Genomic DNA, 19,971 nt, shown 5'->3' with positions numbered 1-19,971 from the left:
GGTCCCGAATTGGAGAGTCAGCCAGAAAGTGGCATCCGCCCACAGTGCCCAGACATCCGGGCTCAGGCATCTCACAGCTGCCTTCATACCTGAGCCGCTGCGGGGAGGGCTGGACCTGCCTGTAACCCCAGTTACAGCAAGTGACCCCACTTCCCCGTCACACAGTCGCCTCCCCATGTCCCCCGCCTGGAGAGACCTGGCTCGGTGACTGACATCCCTGGGGGCCGGGAGAGGTCCTGCCCAGACAAGTGGGCCAAGCCAGCCCCTCCCCTCACTCACAGATGGAGGTGCGGGCCAGCAGGTGAGAGCACCTGGCACTCTACAGTTTGCTGGGACGGGGGTCCTGAGTCCGGATGAGGCGAGTGGGCAAGGACGCCCAGGGCTGAGTGGTTGGGGCCAAGGGGCCTGTCTCGAGGGACAGCCCCCCCACCCCGGGCCCACCACCCATCAGGTAGGGTTCCTGCCAGCGCTCAGCCCTGTGGCCGGTTCCAGCATCTCCGCTCAGGCAGTGGTGGGTCCAGGGGGTGCCCGCCTCTCACACCCTCCTGTGTGCTCACACCTTCAGAGGGGAGGTGGCCGCCAGCACCTGGGGCCATTCCTCCCTGCAAGGGAGAGGGCACCTCCACTGCGCACGGGGTCTGCCGAGGAGGGTGGTGGCAGGTAGATTAATGGGGACAGAGGGCGGGGCAGGAGTACTGGGGGCACCCACAGGGCCTCCACCCGACCCCGCATGTGGAGGAACACAGAGATGCTGCCGCTCCGGGCATGAGGGCCCAGGTCCAGGCAGCAGCCAGGAAACCACAAGCCTTGGGCTCTCACATCTGCGTGGACCACACCAGCTGGGGAGGCACATCTCACGGGACCCCGACAGTGGGCCCTTGAGGCTCCTCGAAAGACAAGGACAGGGCTCTGGGCCAAAGGTCAGCCGTCCCTGCATCTGCTCACTGGGGAGAACCCGGGCTCCGACGTGCCAACCCCAGGGTCATTTCAACTCTCAGCCACACGCTCTGATGACACGAGTCGGCACTTTGGCAACATCTTCGGGGTTGAACTAGAGAAGTCTTGTGACTCCAAGGAAAGCAGAAGAGGGAGGACATTCCGGGGGCTGGAAAGCAGGACCCAATCTTTGTGGGACCCTGTGCATGAGGGAGAGCCCCGATCTCGGTCGTCAGACCAGTGGCTCTGCCTGGGTGGGGTCTCGAAGGATGCATAGAAGTTTGCAAGTCAGAGCAGGAGTAAGAACAGAGGGAGAGGACAGGTAGAGGCTCAGAGGCAAGATGCGCACCGGGAATGTCCTTCCAGGGTGCCTCCCCGACGACTATGAACCCCAAAGGCAGGGGCCACGTCCCCAAAGGTGTATCCTCAGGGCTTTGTAAGTGTCCAGCACATGAGTGCTCAATCGACACTTGAGCAAGAAAACAAGGAAGGGGGTACTTCCCTGGTGGCGCAGTGGTTGAGAATCCACCTGCCAATGCAGGGCACACGGGTTCAAGCCCTGGTCCGGGAAGATCCCACATGCCGCGGAGCAACTAAGCCCGTGCACCACAACTACTGAGCCTGCGCTCTAGAGCCCACAAGCCACAACTACTGAGCCCACGTGCCACAACTACTGAAGTCCATGCGCCTAGAGCCCGTGCTCCGCAACAAGAGAAGCCACCGCAATGAGAAACCCACGGACCGCAACGAAGAGCAGCCCCCGCTGGCCACAACTAAAGAAAGCCTGCACACAGCAATGAAGACACAACGCAGTCAAAACTAACTAACTAACTAACTAAATAAATTTATTTAAAAAAAAAAAAAGAAAGAAAACAAGAAAGGGACGGAGGACGGGGGACAGGATGGACAATGGTGACAGCAGAGGGACTGAGGTGCAGAAGCCCACACAGGGGTCAGGGCCCGAGGAAGGACCTGGACCTGAGCCTGGAGCCAGCCGACCCCTCAGCCCTTCTGAAGGGGGCAGCTCTGGAGACACCGGGACGAGGCAGCCTCGTCGGTCTCCTCTGCTTCCTGGGCTGGTGTTGTTTTAACCCAAAGCGAAGCCCACAGGAGGTGGCTCTGCTGGCAGCCTGGGTCCGGGTCGGAGCCGCAGCCCACACTCATCCTCCATCTGCCACCCGCTCTGCGGCCATGGCTGCCCCGGGCCCGCGGCTCCTGCCTCAGTTTCCGCCTGTGGAGTGAGACAGAACAGCCCCCGCCCCCAGAGGCCTGGTCCAGGCCCCGCGCTCAGGACGGACAGAAACCCCGACTCCGTGTGCCGCTCGCCCTGACGTCCCTGTGGTGAGTCACTTCCTGTGCCACCAGCTCCGGAAGCCGAGGGCCGCCCGCCGGTTCCCAGAACACGCGACCACATCGACGCAGACATGCTGCTGGCGGCACAAGTGAGCAAATGCCCCCCCAGCCCCTCCACAATGGCCTGGCAGTGCCAGAAGCCGAGCCCTGAGAACTGGGCTGGGTCAGCGCACCGGGCCGGCACTGCCAGACAGCAGCGGGAACCCCACCTCATGGGGGCTCGGATTGTGGGGGTGGCGTGTGGAGACCGCCAGTGCCCCATCCCTGCCCCGTCCCCGACACTGGCATCCTGGGCCTGGAGCTGACTCGGGGGCCCCTCGGATGTGCCCTGACGGTGCCGGGACCGTGGACTCCAGAACCCCAGGACGGGCTCACTCCTGAGCCCGGGGCGCGGGGGCCAGTCTGCCGCGGGGGCCGGCCTTAACCAGACGCTCCTGGGAACAGGTGCACAAGCTGGACCGAATCAGGGCCACAGAGGAAACCTTGGGGGCAGATGCACTGCTGACGCCCAGCCGCGAGGACAACACTCACGGAGGCCGAAGGAGGAGGGGGAGGGGCTGGGGGGGAGGTTGCGGGGAGGGCAGCACAGGCCGAGCCCCGCATTTGGAGAAGCCCACGCGGGGCCCCCAGGCAAGGACACCGCCATCCAAGAAGGGTGGGCTCAGCCTGCAGGGGCCGGCGACTGAAGGAGGTGCTCCCCCCTCCAAGTCGGAGCCTGGGTCCCTCACTCCTGAAGGCAGGAAGTAAGGGGAGGAAGCTGAACGAGATCAGGGAGCACCACATCCCTGGGACGGACGGAGCCTGATTCCATCGTAAAGCCAGAGCCACGGGGCCTGTAGACATTTACAAAGCGTGAGCACCCAGTGTGGCTGAGTGAGCCTGCTGGGTCGTGGGCTCCTGGCTGGGGCAGGGCTGGTCAGCCGGGGCCCCGCGACCGCAGTCGGCTTGTGCAGGAAGCAGACGGCAGGCGCCCTTATTTCACTCTGTGCTCAGATATGCTTACGTTATCTTTTAAGTGAACTCTATCACTTCTGGATTGAAAAACTGGAAACGCATCACTCAGAAAGACGTGTTCTAGCCCTGAGCTTGTGCGCAGAGACAGGAGTTATTTTCCAAAAACAGTTCAAGATACTTACGTCCACTTCCCCTTGGTCGATTACGTAGAAGTTATCCCCTTCGTCCCCTACAAGAAAAGGGAAACAGGACACGTGATGCAAGAATGCGGAGTTTTGTTTTTCTTGTAAAAATCCACCTTTCGGCGTTGCTTCATGGACCTCTGCTAAGCAGTACCAGGTCTCATCAATTTTAAAAAATCTTTAAATAAAAGCTGTATGGGGCTTCCCTGGTGGCGCAGTGGTTGAGAGTCCGCCTGCCGATGCAGGGGACGCCAGTTCGTGCCCCGGTCCAGGAAGATCCCACATGCCACGGAGCCGCTGGGCCCGTGAGCCATGGCCGCTGAGCCTGCGCGTCCGGAGCCTGTGCTCCACAACGGGAGAGGCCACAACAGTGAGAGGCCCGCGTACCGCTAAAAAAAAAAAAAAAGCTGTATGTCTGGAAGGTGCAGACCACGATGGCCCATTTCACACGCAGAGGGAAACGGTGACGGCAGCCAGGCGCGTCCTCTCCCGACAACGCCGTCTGAAATCCACTCCCAGCACGTTGCCAGGACTCAGCGCAGCCCCGCCATGTTTTTAATAGCAAGGAGGTTACCAAAACATATTAACACATTACCTTGTTAAGTGGACTGTTCTGAAGCGTCATTAGTGGCTTTTCTCAAGACAGACAATGAGAGTTTTGTATAATGTACATTTTTTTAATGAATTTGTTTATTTGTTTGTTTTTAGTTTTGGCTGTGTTGGGTCTTCATTGCTGTGCATGGGCTTTCTCTAGTTGAGGCAAGCAGGGGCTACTCTTCGTTTTGGTGCGCAGGCTTCTCATTGTCATGGCTTCACTTGTTGCAGAGCACAGGCTCTAGAGCGCAGGCTCAGTAGTTGTGGCACATGGGCTTAGTTGCTCTGCGGCATGTGGGATCTTCCCGGACCAGGGCTCGAACCCGTGTCCCCTGCACTGGCAGGCGGATTCTTAACCACTGCGCCACCAGGGAAGCCCGAAATACACTTTTTAAGTGAATAACCCATTTTTCCCAGAGGGCTCTGGCCCCGAGGAGGAGCAGAAGGGCGCGTACCTTGCTGTATGACGGTCTCCCCAGCGATGTGCGTGACGGGGAACATGGCATCGAATATGTCGCTGGAAAAGAAAGCACAGCATGGGGGTGCTGCAGGGGCACCAGCCGACGTGCCCCTCACGGGGCTTCACACGGCTCCTTCTCAGGGGAGACGACGACCCCTGGGACCCGCTGTCCCTTGGTCACAACCTCCTGATCTGCACGTATTGGGGTTTCACAAAAATGGGATCACACTCAACAGACTCCACTTACAAAACGTAAATCAGATGGTGACTGTTTCCACTAGGACACGGCAACCAGTCTTGACCTGTTTTCTGCTTCTTCCCAGGTGAACACTTTGCATCTGAGGGTGTTGAGACACCAGATGCAGAAATGGGAAGAAACCAGACTCTGTAACTGCTCACTCGAGGGGCACAGAGGCCGACGAGGCTGGCTCAGGCTGTGCCCACCAGGCAGCCCGGCCGTTCCATAGCCCGAGTTTACTGTGAGACAGACCCACAGGCAGGACCCGAGGGGGCATGGGGAGGAGCGGGCTGCCGGGCAGGTGGGGACGCCCATTGCCCAGGGCAGGTGTGCACGTTGGTCCAGGACCCTTTATCTCCTCGGGATGGCAACCAGATGCAGGGTCAGAGATCAGGGTCTGGATCCCAAAATACAATGACCACGCTCGGGGATGTGACCCACCCCCAGGCACACGTTTCCCCAAAAGAGAAGCATGAATCTGGGGCCCCTCTGGCAGGAAATGAACCCTGGCAGTCAGGACGCCTGCTTGCTTCCCACCTGCCTGTTTAAAAAGGGGATTCTTGGAAACTGGTCAGCGGAGGAGCCTCAGAGGAGCCCCAGGTGCTGGGCCCTGGGGAAGCAAAAGCAGGACCAGAGATCCAAACAGCCCTGTGCTCGCCCACCCCCAGGGCCCAGAAAACATGAGTAAGTCTCAAGGCAGTTACTTCCCCTCTATTTAAACATCTCTCTCTCTGGAGGAGGAGGAGGAGGGCAGCACGCCAGGGGTCTGGCAGGTGACCAGAGGCTGTGGGGAGGCGGGGGGAGAGGGTGCAGGTGCACGTCAGGTCAGAGCTCGGCTCTCAGGCCTGATCCATGTGGACACCGTCCTTCTGTGCTTGGCTAAGTCACGCTTCCACCTCCAGGCACACCTGAGCCCCACCTGAGCCCCACCTGCTGCCCCGATCCCTTGATCAGGAGGGAAAACGAGCCGCTGTCTGTCTGTCCTGAGATGCGTGGCCTGGGCCCCAAGGCCTCTGTCTGAGCAGCACCCTCCCGGGTCTTGCTACGAGGGCCAGGGTCCTCAGACAGGGGAACCTCAGCTGCCATCAGGCAGCCCCTCTGCTGCCTGGCCTCCCGAAGGTGGGGGTCCACTTCCAAGCCTAGAACTTTCCCCTTCACACCAGGGTGTGGCCTCCGATCGTCCACGTGGAACTGACGTTTTCAAATTCACATTCAAGATGAGGTCTGACCCTTGAGGTCAAAACACCACAGACGAAGGGAAATGCACATCAAAATCACGATGAGATGACACCTCACACCTGTCAGAATGGCCATCAGCAAAAAGAACACAAATAACAAATGTTGGGAAGGATGTGGAGAAAAGGGACCCCTCCTACACTGTTGGTGAGAACGTAAACTGGTGCAGCCACTGTGGAGGACAGTATGGAAGTTCCTGAAAGAAACTAAAAATAGAGTTGCCATGTGATCCAGAAATGCAACTCCTGAGTATATACCTGAAAAAAATGAAAACACTAATCCAAAAAGATACGTGCACCCCAATGTTCATAGCAGCACTGTTTACAACAGGCAAGACATGGAAGCAACCTAAGTGCCCATCGACAGATGAATGGATAAAGAAGATGTGGTACATATATACAATGGAATATTACTGAGCCATAAAAAAGAATGAAAGAATGCCATTTGCAGCAACATGGATGTAGTTGGAGGATATTATGCTAAGTGAAGTAAGTCAGACAGACAAATACTATATGATCTCACTTATATATGAAATCTTAAAAATACAACAAACTAGTGAATATAACAAAAAAGCAGCAGACTCACAGATGTAGAGAACAAACTAGTGGTTACAGTGGGGAGAGGGAGGGGGAGGGGCAAGACAGGGTAGGGGAGTAAGAGGTACTAACTACTGTGTATAAAATAAATAAGTTACAGGGACGTATTGAACTATACAGGGAATATAGCCAGGGTTTTGTAGTAACTATAAATGGAGTACAACCATTAAAAATTATGAATCACTATGTCATACACCTGAAACATGTAATACTGTTAATCAACAACACCTCAGTAAAAAAAAAGAAAAACCCACTGATGAATCCCAACTTGATATATTTCTGAAAAAATCATGCAGACAGAGCTGTTCCATTTTGGGCTTGCTATTTTCAGCCCAAAAGTAGTTTAAATGTTCATCACAGCTAATTCCAACAACACAGACATTTTGGTTTCTGTTTATTTTAAATCCAAACCCCACTGCCCAAGTGCCATTTTAAAATACGGCTAATAAAAAGAAACGAAATTGAGTTATTTGCAGTGAGGTGGATGGACCTAGTCTGTCATACAGATACCGTATGCTAACCCACATATGTGGAATCTAAAAAAAAAAAAAAAAAAAAAAAAGGTTCTAATGAACCTAGGGGCAGGACAGGAATAAAGACGCAGACGTAGAGAATGGACTTGAGGACACGGGGAGGGGAAGGGTAAGCTGGGACGAAGTGGGAGAGTGGCATGGACATATATACACTACCAAATGTAAAATAGATAGCTAGTGGGAAGCAGCGGCATAGCACAGGGATATCGGCCCGGCGCTTTGTGACCACCTAGAGGGGTGGGATAGGGAGGGTGGGAGGGAGGGAGACGCAAGAGGGAGGAGATGTGGGGATGTATGTATACGTATAGCTGATTCACTTTGTTATAAAGCAGAAACTAACACACCATTGTAAAGCAATTATACTCCAATAAAGATGTTTAAAAATATAAAATAAAATAAAGCTAATTCTTGACTTGCAAGTAAATGTTTAGAACACATCCTGCTGGTAAGTTACTTATTTTGACCTTGGAAACAAGACCTTCGAAGCTACAGTCAAGTCAGCAGCCAAGGCCACCTAAGCCTTCACTTCACCCTGACCTTAGCTAAGCAGCAAAGTGCCTCTGAAAACAGTTCTAAGGCAAGAAGGGAAGGCACAAGCCGGGGGGGCCTCCCTCGACCCTGAGATGCACCCGAGCCCTGGGGGTGGGCGCTGGGCGTGCCTGGTTCCCAGCTCCTGGTGGCATCCACCCCCCGGGGAGGGCCACGTGGCCCCCCAACACCTTCGGGGGTGTGATCGGTTCTGGGTGTCACCTGCTGTCCCCACCCTGGCAGAAGCCAGACCCTGGCCCTGAGGCCTTGGGGGTGTGAACACATTGCCATGGAAACCGGGCCTTCTCCCACAGGCCATCTCTTCAGAATGAGGGTGAAGAATGTTCTCTGATGGTCGGAGAACACCCACTCCTGGGGTGAAATACTAGCCAACTCCTTCCGGCTTCCGTGATCTGACCTCAAACCTGCTCTCAGGGCGGGTGGCCTCCCAGATTAGACTGCGAGGGGCTGGGGACCAGTGGACGGTGTGGGATGGGCAGCCTTGTGTGGCCCCAAAGCCCACGGCCCAGCAGACTGGCCTTGCAGTGGCTCAGACCAACCCAGGCTGTGCCGATGTCCCACTGCACTCACCAGCCTTACCCCTCTCCCCTGCAGGAGGCAGGTGCCCCAGGGGTCCCAGGGTCCTGGGGTAAAGGCCCTGGAAGCTTGCCCATGGGGGCGTGTCTTACAAAATGCCACTGTGCCCTCAAGCAACCAAGAAGATCGCCCGGGAAGGACTCACTCACCAAAGTGCTGTGAAGCCCTGGCAGCCCACCCTCCACGCTGAGCCTCAGATACCGACTCTGCAGCTCAAGGGGCTGCCGCAGACCCTTCCAGCACGTAGCATGGGCAGGCCTGTCCACGGTCACTTGGCAGGGCCGCACAGACGTAGACCCCAGTTCTGGGACCAGCCCAGTGCTCAGCCGGCCAGAGAGCACCAGCCTCCTTCTGGACGATGGAGCTGGTGGGAGAGACCAGGCGGCCCACTGTGCTCCAGGTTCTAGGGAAGCAGAGCACTTCCCACTCTCCCCGTCCTCCTCCTGGGACACCCTACCTCCGCCCCCTTCTCTAACAGCGGGCACATGTCAGGGGGACAGACCTGGACCTCTCCCTCATCCCCCATCAGCCTCCCGCTCGGCCACCCACTCAGCAGCAGACCCCAATGTTCCCGATGGAACCACAAACTGCATCTGGCCACACCAGCATTTAGTGGGGCCTACTGGCATCTGAACCCTCAGATGCAGATTTGTGCCCCTGAGTTCATGACACTGGTGATCTGCTCTTGTTGACAATTTCTCCCCCTTCTACCTGCCTCCCCTGTCCCCCTTGCAATGGTGCTTGTTCTGAAATTTGAGGGATTTCCTTTTCATTGTATGCTTTCTCTCACAACATGGAATCTTGAGCTATATGCACGTACTTTAAATTTACCCCCAAACGGCATCGTGCTACAGATCCCACCCTGTTTCTTCCCTTTTTTCAGGAGCACATCTCGGCTTTACTCAGATTGCCTTCTCGCTGTGCCCTCATGTGGCAAAAAGCGAGCATGCGAGGCTCTCTGGTGTCTTCTTATAAGGGCACTAATCCCACCATTGGGGGCCCACCCTAAAAGGCCTGCCTCCAAATGCCATCACATTGGGGCTTAGGGTTTCAATAAGTGAATCTGGGAGACACGGTTCAGTCCACAGCAATTACCTTCTGCCAAATAGTTTTTGGGTTCATATTTTGGCATTTTGTCCGTGAGGAAGGGGATCTGGTTTGTTTTTCCCCAGATGGTTAGCCAGTTTTCCCAACAACACCCACTAATGGCTCCATCCTGGTATTACACTCACACAGCACATACTCTATGTGTCTGTTATGGGCTGATTTGTGTGTCCCTCCAAATTCATATGAAATTCATACAATATGTTGAGCAGCTTTCTCTTGTTTTCTATTTTCTGGAGCAACTCGGAAAAGGATGGACAGTTTGTTGACGTTTGACAGAATTCACCCATAAAACCTTTGGGACCTGGGTCTCCTTGGAAGGGAAGGTCTTCGGTCACCACTGAATTCTCTTTAGTGCTTTATTGATTCTTCATGGGCCAATTCTGGCCCCATTTTCAAAGTTAGCCCCAACATTTAAAAATTGAGAGAGTAATAAATATCCAAATTTTTGGCTTTTCTTTGGGAAAAAAAAAGGAAGATTTAGTAACGTGGGGCCTTTGTTCTCCTGAAGCAAGAACTCAGCCCCCCCTTCCCACCCTGGTGGGAGCACATGCTCTGTCTGCCACGATCCCTACATCACCTGACTCCTGACCCCCAGCCTCCTTTTACAGCCCCTGCCTAAGGGGCTCACTGTCCAGTGGGGGGGACAGATGTACATGTGGGCCTTCATCACAAGGGGTGTGGTCATCCCTGTGACAAACGCTCCCTTGATGGCAACCCAGAGACCTGGTGCCACCCCAAAAGTTGCCTGGAGGGGCCCAGGGGCTGAGTCGCCCAGGAGATAACCCACTTGTAGAATGGGCACAGTTCACAGCACGATGGGAGATTAACCAAGAGGACCATGCTCCTGGAAGCCGCCCGATCAGGAGCCACCGTGATTATTTCTGCTGGCTCCAAACCCTGTGCACACAGCAGCTCCGAGCCTTCTCCCAACCCTGGGAATGATGCCAAAGGAGCACTCCACGCCCCTGAGCTCAGCCAGTCTCATGATCCAGTTATGGCTCTTTTATTCCCTTTTATTGGCTGACATTTCTAATATATAGCCGAACTGCTGCTGCAGGTGGCCTGACAGGTAAACACCCCTTGCCCCAACCCCTGCAAAGAAAGCTGCAGAAGCAAACAGGTTGGACCAGTTCTCAGAGTGAGGCCACCCAAGTGCAGCAGAGGACAGAGGACGGGGAGAGAGGTGCCCACAGCCAATCAGAGCTGCGCCTGCCCCAAGCACCTGCCCCCCTTCCAAGGTGGGAGTGAGGATCCCCGCACCCCAGCCGCACATAAAACCTGCCACTCCCCCCACCCCCACCCCCCCACCCCCCCCCCGCCAGCCCTTCCCGACTCCAACAATCTGCCCCTCTGCATTCTGTAAATATGGGAATGGGGGCAGAATTCTTGTGATTTTAAGCAAAAGCACTGAGACAATGACCACAGGAACACCTCCAGTCATAAGGAAAAAACTGCATTAGCATTTCCAAAATTTCTGTGTCTTTATTTCTTTAAACATTTTATTTTGAAAAACGTCAAACTTTCAGAAGCATGGGAGTGGGGGATGTCAGAGCCAGGATGCGTGTTTATACCCCCGGCTGGTGATGTCGCAAGACCAGCTCATAACATAGTGCAGACGCTCCAGCAGCGGGTCTGCACAGAGTGCATGCGTGTGGTGACAAGGGCCAGGAGGGAATAATGAGCGATGTGGACAACATTAATAAAAAGGCCCCACTGAATGCAGAAAACGTGTTCGAGTGCGTACAAGTGTGTTTTCTGACTTCAAAATGATGCCACCAAGGGGAAAAGTGCACCTGACATTGGAAACAGTTCTCAAAGTCCTACGCCCGCTGCCTTTGCCTTGGGAGAACTTCTTTCCTTTGCTGGCCTGGGCTCATGGTCAATGTTACTCACGTTCCAGGAACCAGCCTGGACCCGCAGGCAAAGCTCTGGTGCCCGAGCACCACGGGGACACCCTGTTTTCTGCTGCACATCACAGCCCGGGTAACAGAGGGGCTTTCGTCTGCTGGGAGCCAGCGCCCCGACAGGGTGCCTGGCTTATGTTTAGGCTTTTCCACTGTTTGGGTGAAACTGACTTCAAGTTTCCAAATAGTTCTCTCTAAACAGCAATAACTCAAGCATAGCTGTTCACTGCAGTGGACATGGGGCGGCCCACTCCCTGCTGGGGCATCGAGGGTGCAATGTTTATAAATCCCAGGAGCCTCTGCCTCAGGCACCCGGAGCCACCTCGTCTGTGGCTGGTTCCTCAACCCTGATGCCTGGCACTGGGAAAAAGCACACAAATGCCTGGGGTTCCATAGGGAGAACATCCATGGTCCCAGGTGTGCCAGCTGAGTGTTACACCTGAACAAATTAATACATGTGACTCACACAGCATTGGCCCTCAGACCACAATGGAGTTAAACTAGAAATCTCTTTTTTTTTTTTTTTTTTTTTTGCGGTACGCAGGCCTTTCACTGTTGTGGCCTCTCCCGTTGCGGAGCACAGGCTCCGGACGCGCAGGCTCAGTGGCCATGGCTCACGGGCCTAGCCGCTCCGCGGCATGTGGGACCTTCCCAGACCGGGGCACGAACCCGTGTCCCCTGCATCGGCAGGCGGACTCTCAACCGCTGCGCCACCAGCGAAGCCCTAAACTAGAAATCAATAACAGAAACATAACTTAAAATCCCAAAGGATTTGGAGATTAAGCAACACACTTCTAAATAACACATGGGTGGAAGAAGAAGGCTCCAGAGAAATTGAAAATATGTTTAACTAAATGAAAATGAGAATCAACTTACCAAAATTTGTGGGATGCAGCAAAAGCAATGCTTAGAGGAAAACTTACAGTGTTGAAAGCATACATTTGAAAAGGAGAAAGATCTAAAATCAGTAACCTAAGGAAACTACAAAAAGAAAAGCAAATTAAACCTAAAGCAGGAAAAAGAAAAGAAGTAATAAAAATTAGAGCAGAATTTAAAATAGGAAATTTAAATAAATAAATAAATAAAATAGGAAATTAACAGAGAAAAATCAATGAAACCAAAGCTGGTTCTTTGAAAAGATCAATAAAAACCTATAAACCCCTAGCCATGGTAACAAAAAAAGGGGAGGGGTGGGGTGGGGAGGAGAGATTGAGAGAGAGAGAAAGAATACACAAATAATGCATGCCACAAATGAGAGAAAAGACATCACTACAGATCCCAAGGACATGGAAAGGATAATAAAGGGAGACCATGAACAACTCTGTGCCACAGACTTGCTAACTCAGATGAAAGGGACCAGTTCTTTGAAAGACACAATCTGCCAAAACACACAAGAAGAAATAGATAATACAACCTATTAAAGAAATTGAATCAATAAATATTCAACTACCAAAACAAAGCAGAGGCCCAGATGGGTTCACTAGTGAATTCTATCAAACACTGAAGTTAGAAATCATACCAATTCTCTACAATCTCTTCCAGAAGTATTTAGAAGCAGAGGGAGCTCTTTCTAACTCATTTTATGAGGCCAGAATTACTCTAACACCAAAACCAGACCAAGATATTACAAGAAAGGAAAATTACAGACCACTATCTCATGAACATGGATGTAAAAATCCTCAACAAAATATAGGCAAATCAAATCCGACTCTGTATTAAAAGATTTATACACCACAAATAAGTGGAATTCATTCCAGGTATGCAAGGCTGGTTCAACATTCAAAAATCAATGATAATGCATCACATCGAAGGGCTAAAGAAGAAAAATCATATCAACAGATGTATAAGAAGCATTTGACAAAACTGAATACCCATTCATGATAAAAACTCTCAGAAAAATAAGAATATGGAGAATTTCCTCAAGTTGATAAAGAAGAGCTCTGGAAACCCTACAGTGAACATCATACCTAGTGGTGAAAAACTAGATGCTTTCCCCCTAACATGGGGATTCAAGCCAAATATATCCCCCTCACCACTCTTTTTCAAAATGATACTGGAAAAGCCCTAGCTACTGCAATAAGACAAGAAAAGGAAATGAAAGGTATACAGACTGGAGGGAATTCCCTGGTGGGCCAGTGGTTAGGACTCCACGCTTCCACTGCCAGGGGCCCAGGTTTGATCCCTGGTTGGGGAACTAAGATCCTGCAAGCCGTGTGGTGTGGCCAAAAAAAAAAGTATACAGACTACAAAGGAAGAAATAAAACTGTTTGCAGATGACATGACTGTTTATGTAAAAAATCCTGAAGAATCAACAACAAAAGCAAAACCCATTGGAACTAATAAGTGATTACAGCAAGGCTGCAGGATACAAGGTTAACATGCAAAAGTCAATCACTTTCCTATGTTAGCAATGAACAAGTGGAATTTAAAATTTAAAATACAATACCATTTACGTTAGCACCCCCCAAAATAAAATACTTAGGTGTAAACCTAACAAAATATGCACAAGATCTGTATGAGGAAAACTACCAAACTGATTAACAAAATTTCAAAACTAAATAAATGCTGGGCCAGCCCACTCTCCCCACCTCACCCTGTCACAGGGTAACAGCCGTGGTCAGAGCCAGACTGAGAAAACCACTGCCCTCCCTCGACACCTTGCAAAGACCCTGCAGAAGGGGCCGATGCCACTTGGTGGACAGCCATCAGCAGTGACATGGCTTCTGCGGGCCCCAGGCCGGCAGTCAGAGCACCAGAGAGGCAGCAAATGGTTCTGACGGAGGATGGGCTCCAAAGGCTCCCAGGTGGGCCCCGCATCCCACGCTGTAACCGAGCTTGGGGCTGGAAACCTCATCACCACCTCTGCACTGATGGCTCAGAAACAGGGCCCAGGAGCTGAGGGGAAAAGCCCCCGCATGCAACACCACCGGCCACAAAGCCTACCCTGCCATGTCGGGCATCACGACACTCGGGTTCTGGATCCTTCTTCAAGGATTTCATTCCTGGCAGAAGAGATGCAGCTGTCGGTCATCCAGCGGGGCCACCCGGGAGGTGTCTGGGCAGCCAGACCAGCAGCGGCTCCCAGGCTCGGGTAAGAGGAACAGCGCAGGAGGGCACTGGGTCCTGAGACCCACAAGGTCTGGGTCAGCGTGGCCCCCCGGCTGGCTGGAGAGGAGCAAGCATGTCCACTCTGTGGACCTAGACTCACTGGCTGTAAAACAGGGCATCCTTGCCGACCAGCACAGGGGCTCCCAGAGCTCCCCGTCCCCACCCGCCTCTCCCGCTGCACAGCCTGCGCGAACTTCCAGGAAATCCTCAGCTCGTCCATCACCTCCAGTGAGGGTCCTTGGTTCCCAGGCTCATCTGCACAGCAGGTGGTGCCCCAACCCGGCCCGGGCTGACCCCTAAGGGACCAGTGCTAGTCCTACATGGATGCCACATCTTGGGAACCCCAGGCCACCGTGCACTACAGGCCGCCATCATCACAGAGCAGGTGTGACCCCCATGTGAAAGGTGACAGCGTGGGAGCCCCCTTCCCCAATGCCTCCACCCCGTGCAGGCCACGCCCAAGGTCAGGAGTAGAAAACACGGGGTCCTGGAGGCCTTCCCAGCCTGGCTCCCCCCTCCCTTCTCATCACTTCCCAGGATAGGAAACGTTTTCCAGGATAAAAGCCTTCTTGCTTATTTTAAACCCAGTGGGCCCAAGGATCAATCACAAGGTCCAGGCAGCGGTGTGATCAGGGCAGCCAGACCCGCTGAGTACGTGGGCGGGAGATGCCAGAGCGTGTCTGCCAGATCCCTGGAAACACCCACACCCAGGGCTTGGGGGGCTGGGGATGTGTGTTCTTTCCACGACTGCTAAACCAATAAGAGGCTGCTTCAAAGGGCTGGACGCAGGCCTGCAGAGGGGGCAGCGGATGCACCCACCAGGGCCAGATACCTGGCCGAGGCTGGGAGGGGGAAGGGCACAAACAGGGTCCGGCCAGGTGAGGGTGATGCTGGCGATCACAGGTGAGCGGCTGAGAAGTCCCAGCAGCCTGCCGGGCTGGGGGTCTGGAGGGCTGAGAGGGAAGAAAATGCAGTTGGCCACGGCCCCAGAGGATGCCCGTGACAGCACCGCCTGCGACAGCCACAAACCAGCGAGCCTGCCCGTCGCTGGGGCCTCTGCACACGTCCCTGGGCCCAGCACAGTCACCAAACGGTCAGGGAGGCCGTGTCACCAACGTGGACAGTCTCAGGGACACGTGCACCGTGAGCGCCACGTGTGAGACAGGGCGTGCAGGACACGACGAGAGCCCACGAGCCAGGACACGACGGGGCCCACGAGCCAGGACAGGACGGGGCCCACGAGCCAGGACAGGACGGGGCCCCGGGGTGGCCTGCACGTGGCAGCAGCCTTTGTTCCGCCCCAACCAGGCAGCACAGGCCCCACCACCGGTGACTGCAGTAAAAACCATCACTTTACTTATTGTTTTTAATACATTTATTTAGTTTTGGCTGCATTGGGTCTTCATTGCTGCACACGGCCTTTCTCTAGCTGCTGCGAGCGGGGGCTACTCTTCGTTGCAGTGCATGGGCTTCTCGTTGCAGTGGCTTCTCCTGTTGCGGAGCACGGACTCTAGGCATACAGGCTTCAGTAGTTGTGGCACGTGGGCTCAGTAGTTGTGGCTCACGGGCTCTAGAGTACAGGCTCAGTAGTTGTGGCTCGCGGGCTCTACAGCGCAGGCTCAATAGTTGTGGTGCACGGGCTTAGTTGCTCCGCAGCATATGGGATCTTCCTGGACCAGGGCTCGAACCGGTGTCCCCTGCACTGGCAGGTGGATTCTTAACCACTGTGCCACCAGGGAAGCCCAAAAGCCATCATTTTAGACGTGCACGGAGCACCACGTGTGGAAAGCCCGCCCCGCTCCTTTCCTTCGAGGGGCTGCTTGAGACCCCCGTACGCACGTGGACAGCAACAGCTCACACAGAGAGCACACACTGGCTCAGGGACAATGCCTCCCGCTGTTGCCCAGCCCGACAGCTGCCCCACGCCTGCACCCAGCCCCGCCTTGGGAGGCCATTCCGTGCCCCGGGCTCAGGTCCCACGCAGCCATCCGTGTCCGCCCCCAGCCAGCAGCCCTGGGCCCCCATTGGGTGGCGGCACTGGGCTCCGAGGGCGGGGGAGGCCGGTGGTCACAGGGCACACGAGGTGAAGCCGACTCGGTCCACGGAGGCTTCAGGCTTCAGGACGTGCCGGGGCTTTCTTCACTGGTGAGGATCTCATTATACGCAGCTGTATTTGTTTTTCCCCTTTGAGGCAGTACGACCAAGGGCACGGCCGCTTCACGCCGCTGGTTCTCCCGTGAAAGCGCCGGGGCTGGATTCTTCTGCTGACTCTCCGGGCCCAGCCGCCGTGGCTCGACACGCTTGGCGGTGCCTTGTGAACCAAGGCAGCTAGAGGGGCCCACGGCCACCCTTTCAGGCCTGGGAGCCGCCAACCCCAAACTCAACCCCATGCACCACCCCAAGGCACGGCAGTAGGCCTGGCGCTGCCAGGGGATCGACACCTTGTTCCAGTCCTGCCCTGAGGCTCACTGGCCAGCGGGCCTGGAGAGCAGCTTCCTCCTCCGTGAAACGGGCACAGATGTGACCAAGGAGACGACGTGAGGGGATTTATCTCCTCCTATCACCTACGGCTCCAGCTCTGGAACAGCCCCAAAGACCCAGTGCTGTCAAAACCCTCTATAAACTGCCAAGGCGTGAGGTCCAGGATGCATGCCAGATGGAACAGGCGTGTGTTTAAGAAAGCGGGGAGGGGGTGTGAATCTCTGTGCACATCCGCTGACTCACTCTCTTACTTACCAATCTGCTACTTCAACACACAGGCAAATCCTGTGAGTAAAAGGGTCCCCACAGGCCTTAGGAAGGAAGCTGAGTGACCGGCAGGGACATGGGGTATATCAACGATCCGGTGGACACACCTTGTTGGTGGGCATGGCTTTAGAACCATGTTAATATTTTACACAGTTATAAAAACAAGACTGGGATTTGAAAAATGACACTTACAAATCAAAAGTAAAAGGCAGCAAATGAACTGAAATGTGTATCCAATGGACAGCATCGCCTCCCAAAACGCAGATGCTTCGGGGCAAAATAAGCCGGAATAAAATCTTAAACAGTTTTTGCTGATCAATTGGTGGTAACAGTCTTGTTATTCTAAGGTCGGGTGTGTGCGTGCGTGTGCTCGCAAGTGTGGTGCAATAAAGCAAAGAATTCTTTTGTTGGTGTCATTTAGAGCTGGCATTTTCAGCGTGGGAGAAAAGAGATAAAGACATCAAATTAACCACGTTACATTAAAAGGAAGGAGGGAAGGAAGCCAAGCCAGCCAACCTGTAGCCCTGAACTGGAGCTGGAAGAATCAATATGAGCTCATGAAATAGTTTATCTTAAAAAAAAGTCCTAGGGCTTCCCTGGTGGCACAGTGGTTGAGAGCCTGCCTGCCGATGCAGGGGACACGGGTTCGTGCCCCGGTCCGGGAGGATCCCACGTGCCGCAGAGCGGCTGGGCCCGTAAGCCATGGCCGTTGAGCCTGCGTGTCCGGAGCCTGTGCTCCACAATGGGAGAGGCCACAGCAGCGAGAGGCCCACATACCGCAAAAAAAAAAAAAAAAAAAAAAAAGTCCTAGTTCTGTGTGCAGAAAAAGCCCAGCAACAATGACAAATTGAAGCAGTGAGCACCCCCAGTACCCAGAACATGGTCTCCAAATACAATTTCCCACCAAAAGGAACCTAGATTCTTTAGAGAAAAAACTGACTCCAGGTCTGGGGCAGAAAACATACAAGATGAGCCGGCAGCCTCTTGAAATACCAGAAAGCAGGGAAAATGACAAAAAAGGTGAGGCTCAGGTCAGAGGATGCGGGAGCCTCACGAAGAGGCTCCACCAGGCAGAGAGGGACAGTCTGGGCGTCACTTGGATAATAACCACAGTGGATGAAACAACAAAGTGGACTGAAGTCAAGGGGCTGGGGAGGGATGGTGACCAGGAAGGACACGGACTCAGGAAAACCACAACTAATGAAGGTCCGTAAGGGGGGTGGTGGAGGTATGACGTTTACCCAGCCCTGAAGCCTGGCACATCTCCCCTCCCCGTCCGGTGCCCACCTGCCCTGCATCAGCCCTTTTGGTCGTGGCTCTGGATCTGCAGATGCTCTGGGTTCCATGTTCTATATTCCTTGGTCCACGTTCCATGGCACTTCCTAAGCTGCTGTGAGACCCAAATTCACTGTCTTTCCTAATCTAATGGACGCTGCGTGGTGGGCTGGGCCCTGGCACTGTGGAGCCAGTTCTCCTAAGCGGGCTTTGTCCACGAGTCCACGTGGCCTCCCGCTGGCTGCAGGCGAGGGGGGAGCCTGAGGCAGGCACCCCAGGGCAGGGACAGGACACCGCAGCCAGTGCGGAAGCTGAGCCCTGGACCGCCCCTCCCAGGCCCCCTGGCTCTCTCCCTCCCTCCCCTCCGGGGGTGCCCACACCAGAGTCACCCAATTCAAAGCCCCGGACATTTCCACCCATGCCCTGGCCACCCTCCAAGGTCATAAACATGGGCGTGTGCAGGGTGGGCCTGCCTCTGGCGTCCACCTTCTATTTCAAATACCCCCTCCCGACGTCCTCGCGCCCAACCACAGGGGCTGCAGTACCTAGGGGCACTGGGATCTCCCCACACGGCCCCCCGCCCGGACGCCCTGCTCCCTGGGTGCCTTCCCCACGCTCCCTCCCACCCCAGTAACCCTGAACTCCTCCAACCCAGAAGCGGCCTCTGCATCCCACCCCCAGGATGGGCTCGGCACAGAGGACGCTGGGTGGACGGATGAAGGAGGGAGGAGGGACAGGGGTGGGGGGAACGGCACTCCCTCAAGAGTCTGGGTCCCCCGCTCCGGGCCCAGCACCATCCTAGCAAATCTGACGTGTAGTTTCTCACTTTTCATTTAGCTTCTTGACAGGCTGAAATATGGAAGCAGATCCTCAGAGGAACTGTGTATCTGGCCAAGGTTCCCAGCGAGACCCCGGTGGAGCTGCGCTCCAGACCCAACCCAGAAGGCTCTGCAGCTTCCTTACTGGGTCAGGCAGGAGCCTGAGTCGTGGGCCCAGCTCGACCTCCTGCCGCCCGAGGTCAGCCCAGGGTGAGGGCACAAATAGGGCCACCCGCCTGGGTCTCCCCGTGTCCTCAAATGCTTAAGCCGCTTGCCCACCTTTGAAACAGTCGGGCGTGATGAGGTGCGAACCCCACAGCCGAACTCTAGCCACTGCTCTGGGCGCGCCAGCAATCGGGACAGACTTCAAACCCGGGCTGTGGGTTAGCTAGGAATGTCGTGTCCCTGAAAGATCCCAGTGTGACAGCCATCCCCTGACACCCCTGAGATGTGCTGAGGGTTTTAGGGACGGGTCACGTACTCCATACGAAGCAAGGACAGTGAGAGCAACCATCAGCGTCAGGACCATAACAACGCTCAGACGCAGGAGGCGCAAAGCAAACGCGCACGCGCCCCTAAGTGCCAGCCAGAGCGTCCAGGGGGCGGGGCGGGCCCATCCTCCTTGAAACTTTTCTCTTTGAAATATTTTCAAAATAAAAGTTTAAAATTTAATCAAAAGGCAAGAAAATAGATTTCACAAAAATCTGGACTTCCAGCTCCTCTGGAAAAATCTGGTACCTGGCCACCCGGGCCCACTCCCCAGGGCAGAGGCTGCCACGCTGGGGTCCTGCTTGCTGTAGGTCC

The 19,971-nt window shown here is 54.7% G+C and overlaps 1 protein-coding gene across 4 annotated transcripts in view; it reads right to left on the bottom strand.

The window, feature by feature from the left end:
* Positions 1–19,971, bottom strand: part of PRKAR1B (protein kinase cAMP-dependent type I regulatory subunit beta) — a 101,775-nt gene that overhangs the window by 30,985 nt on the left and 50,819 nt on the right. For all 4 annotated transcript variants that reach the window (XM_082644293.1, XM_082644292.1, XM_082644291.1 and 1 more), the window contains exons 5-6: positions 4,475–4,536; positions 3,426–3,472 (exon numbers count right to left, since the gene is read on the bottom strand). In XM_082644293.1, the coding sequence (XP_082500419.1) occupies positions 3,426–3,472; positions 4,475–4,536 (109 nt within the window). The remainder of the gene's footprint in view (positions 1–3,425; positions 3,473–4,474; positions 4,537–19,971) is intronic.

The sequence above is a fragment of the Mesoplodon mirus genome (assembly GCF_964341445.2).
Source record: "Mesoplodon mirus genome assembly, chromosome: 15".
Taxonomy (NCBI): domain Eukaryota; kingdom Metazoa; phylum Chordata; class Mammalia; order Artiodactyla; family Ziphiidae; genus Mesoplodon; species Mesoplodon mirus.
The sequence above is the reverse complement of the archived record's forward strand: the minus strand, read 5'-3'. Positions and strand labels throughout refer to the sequence as shown.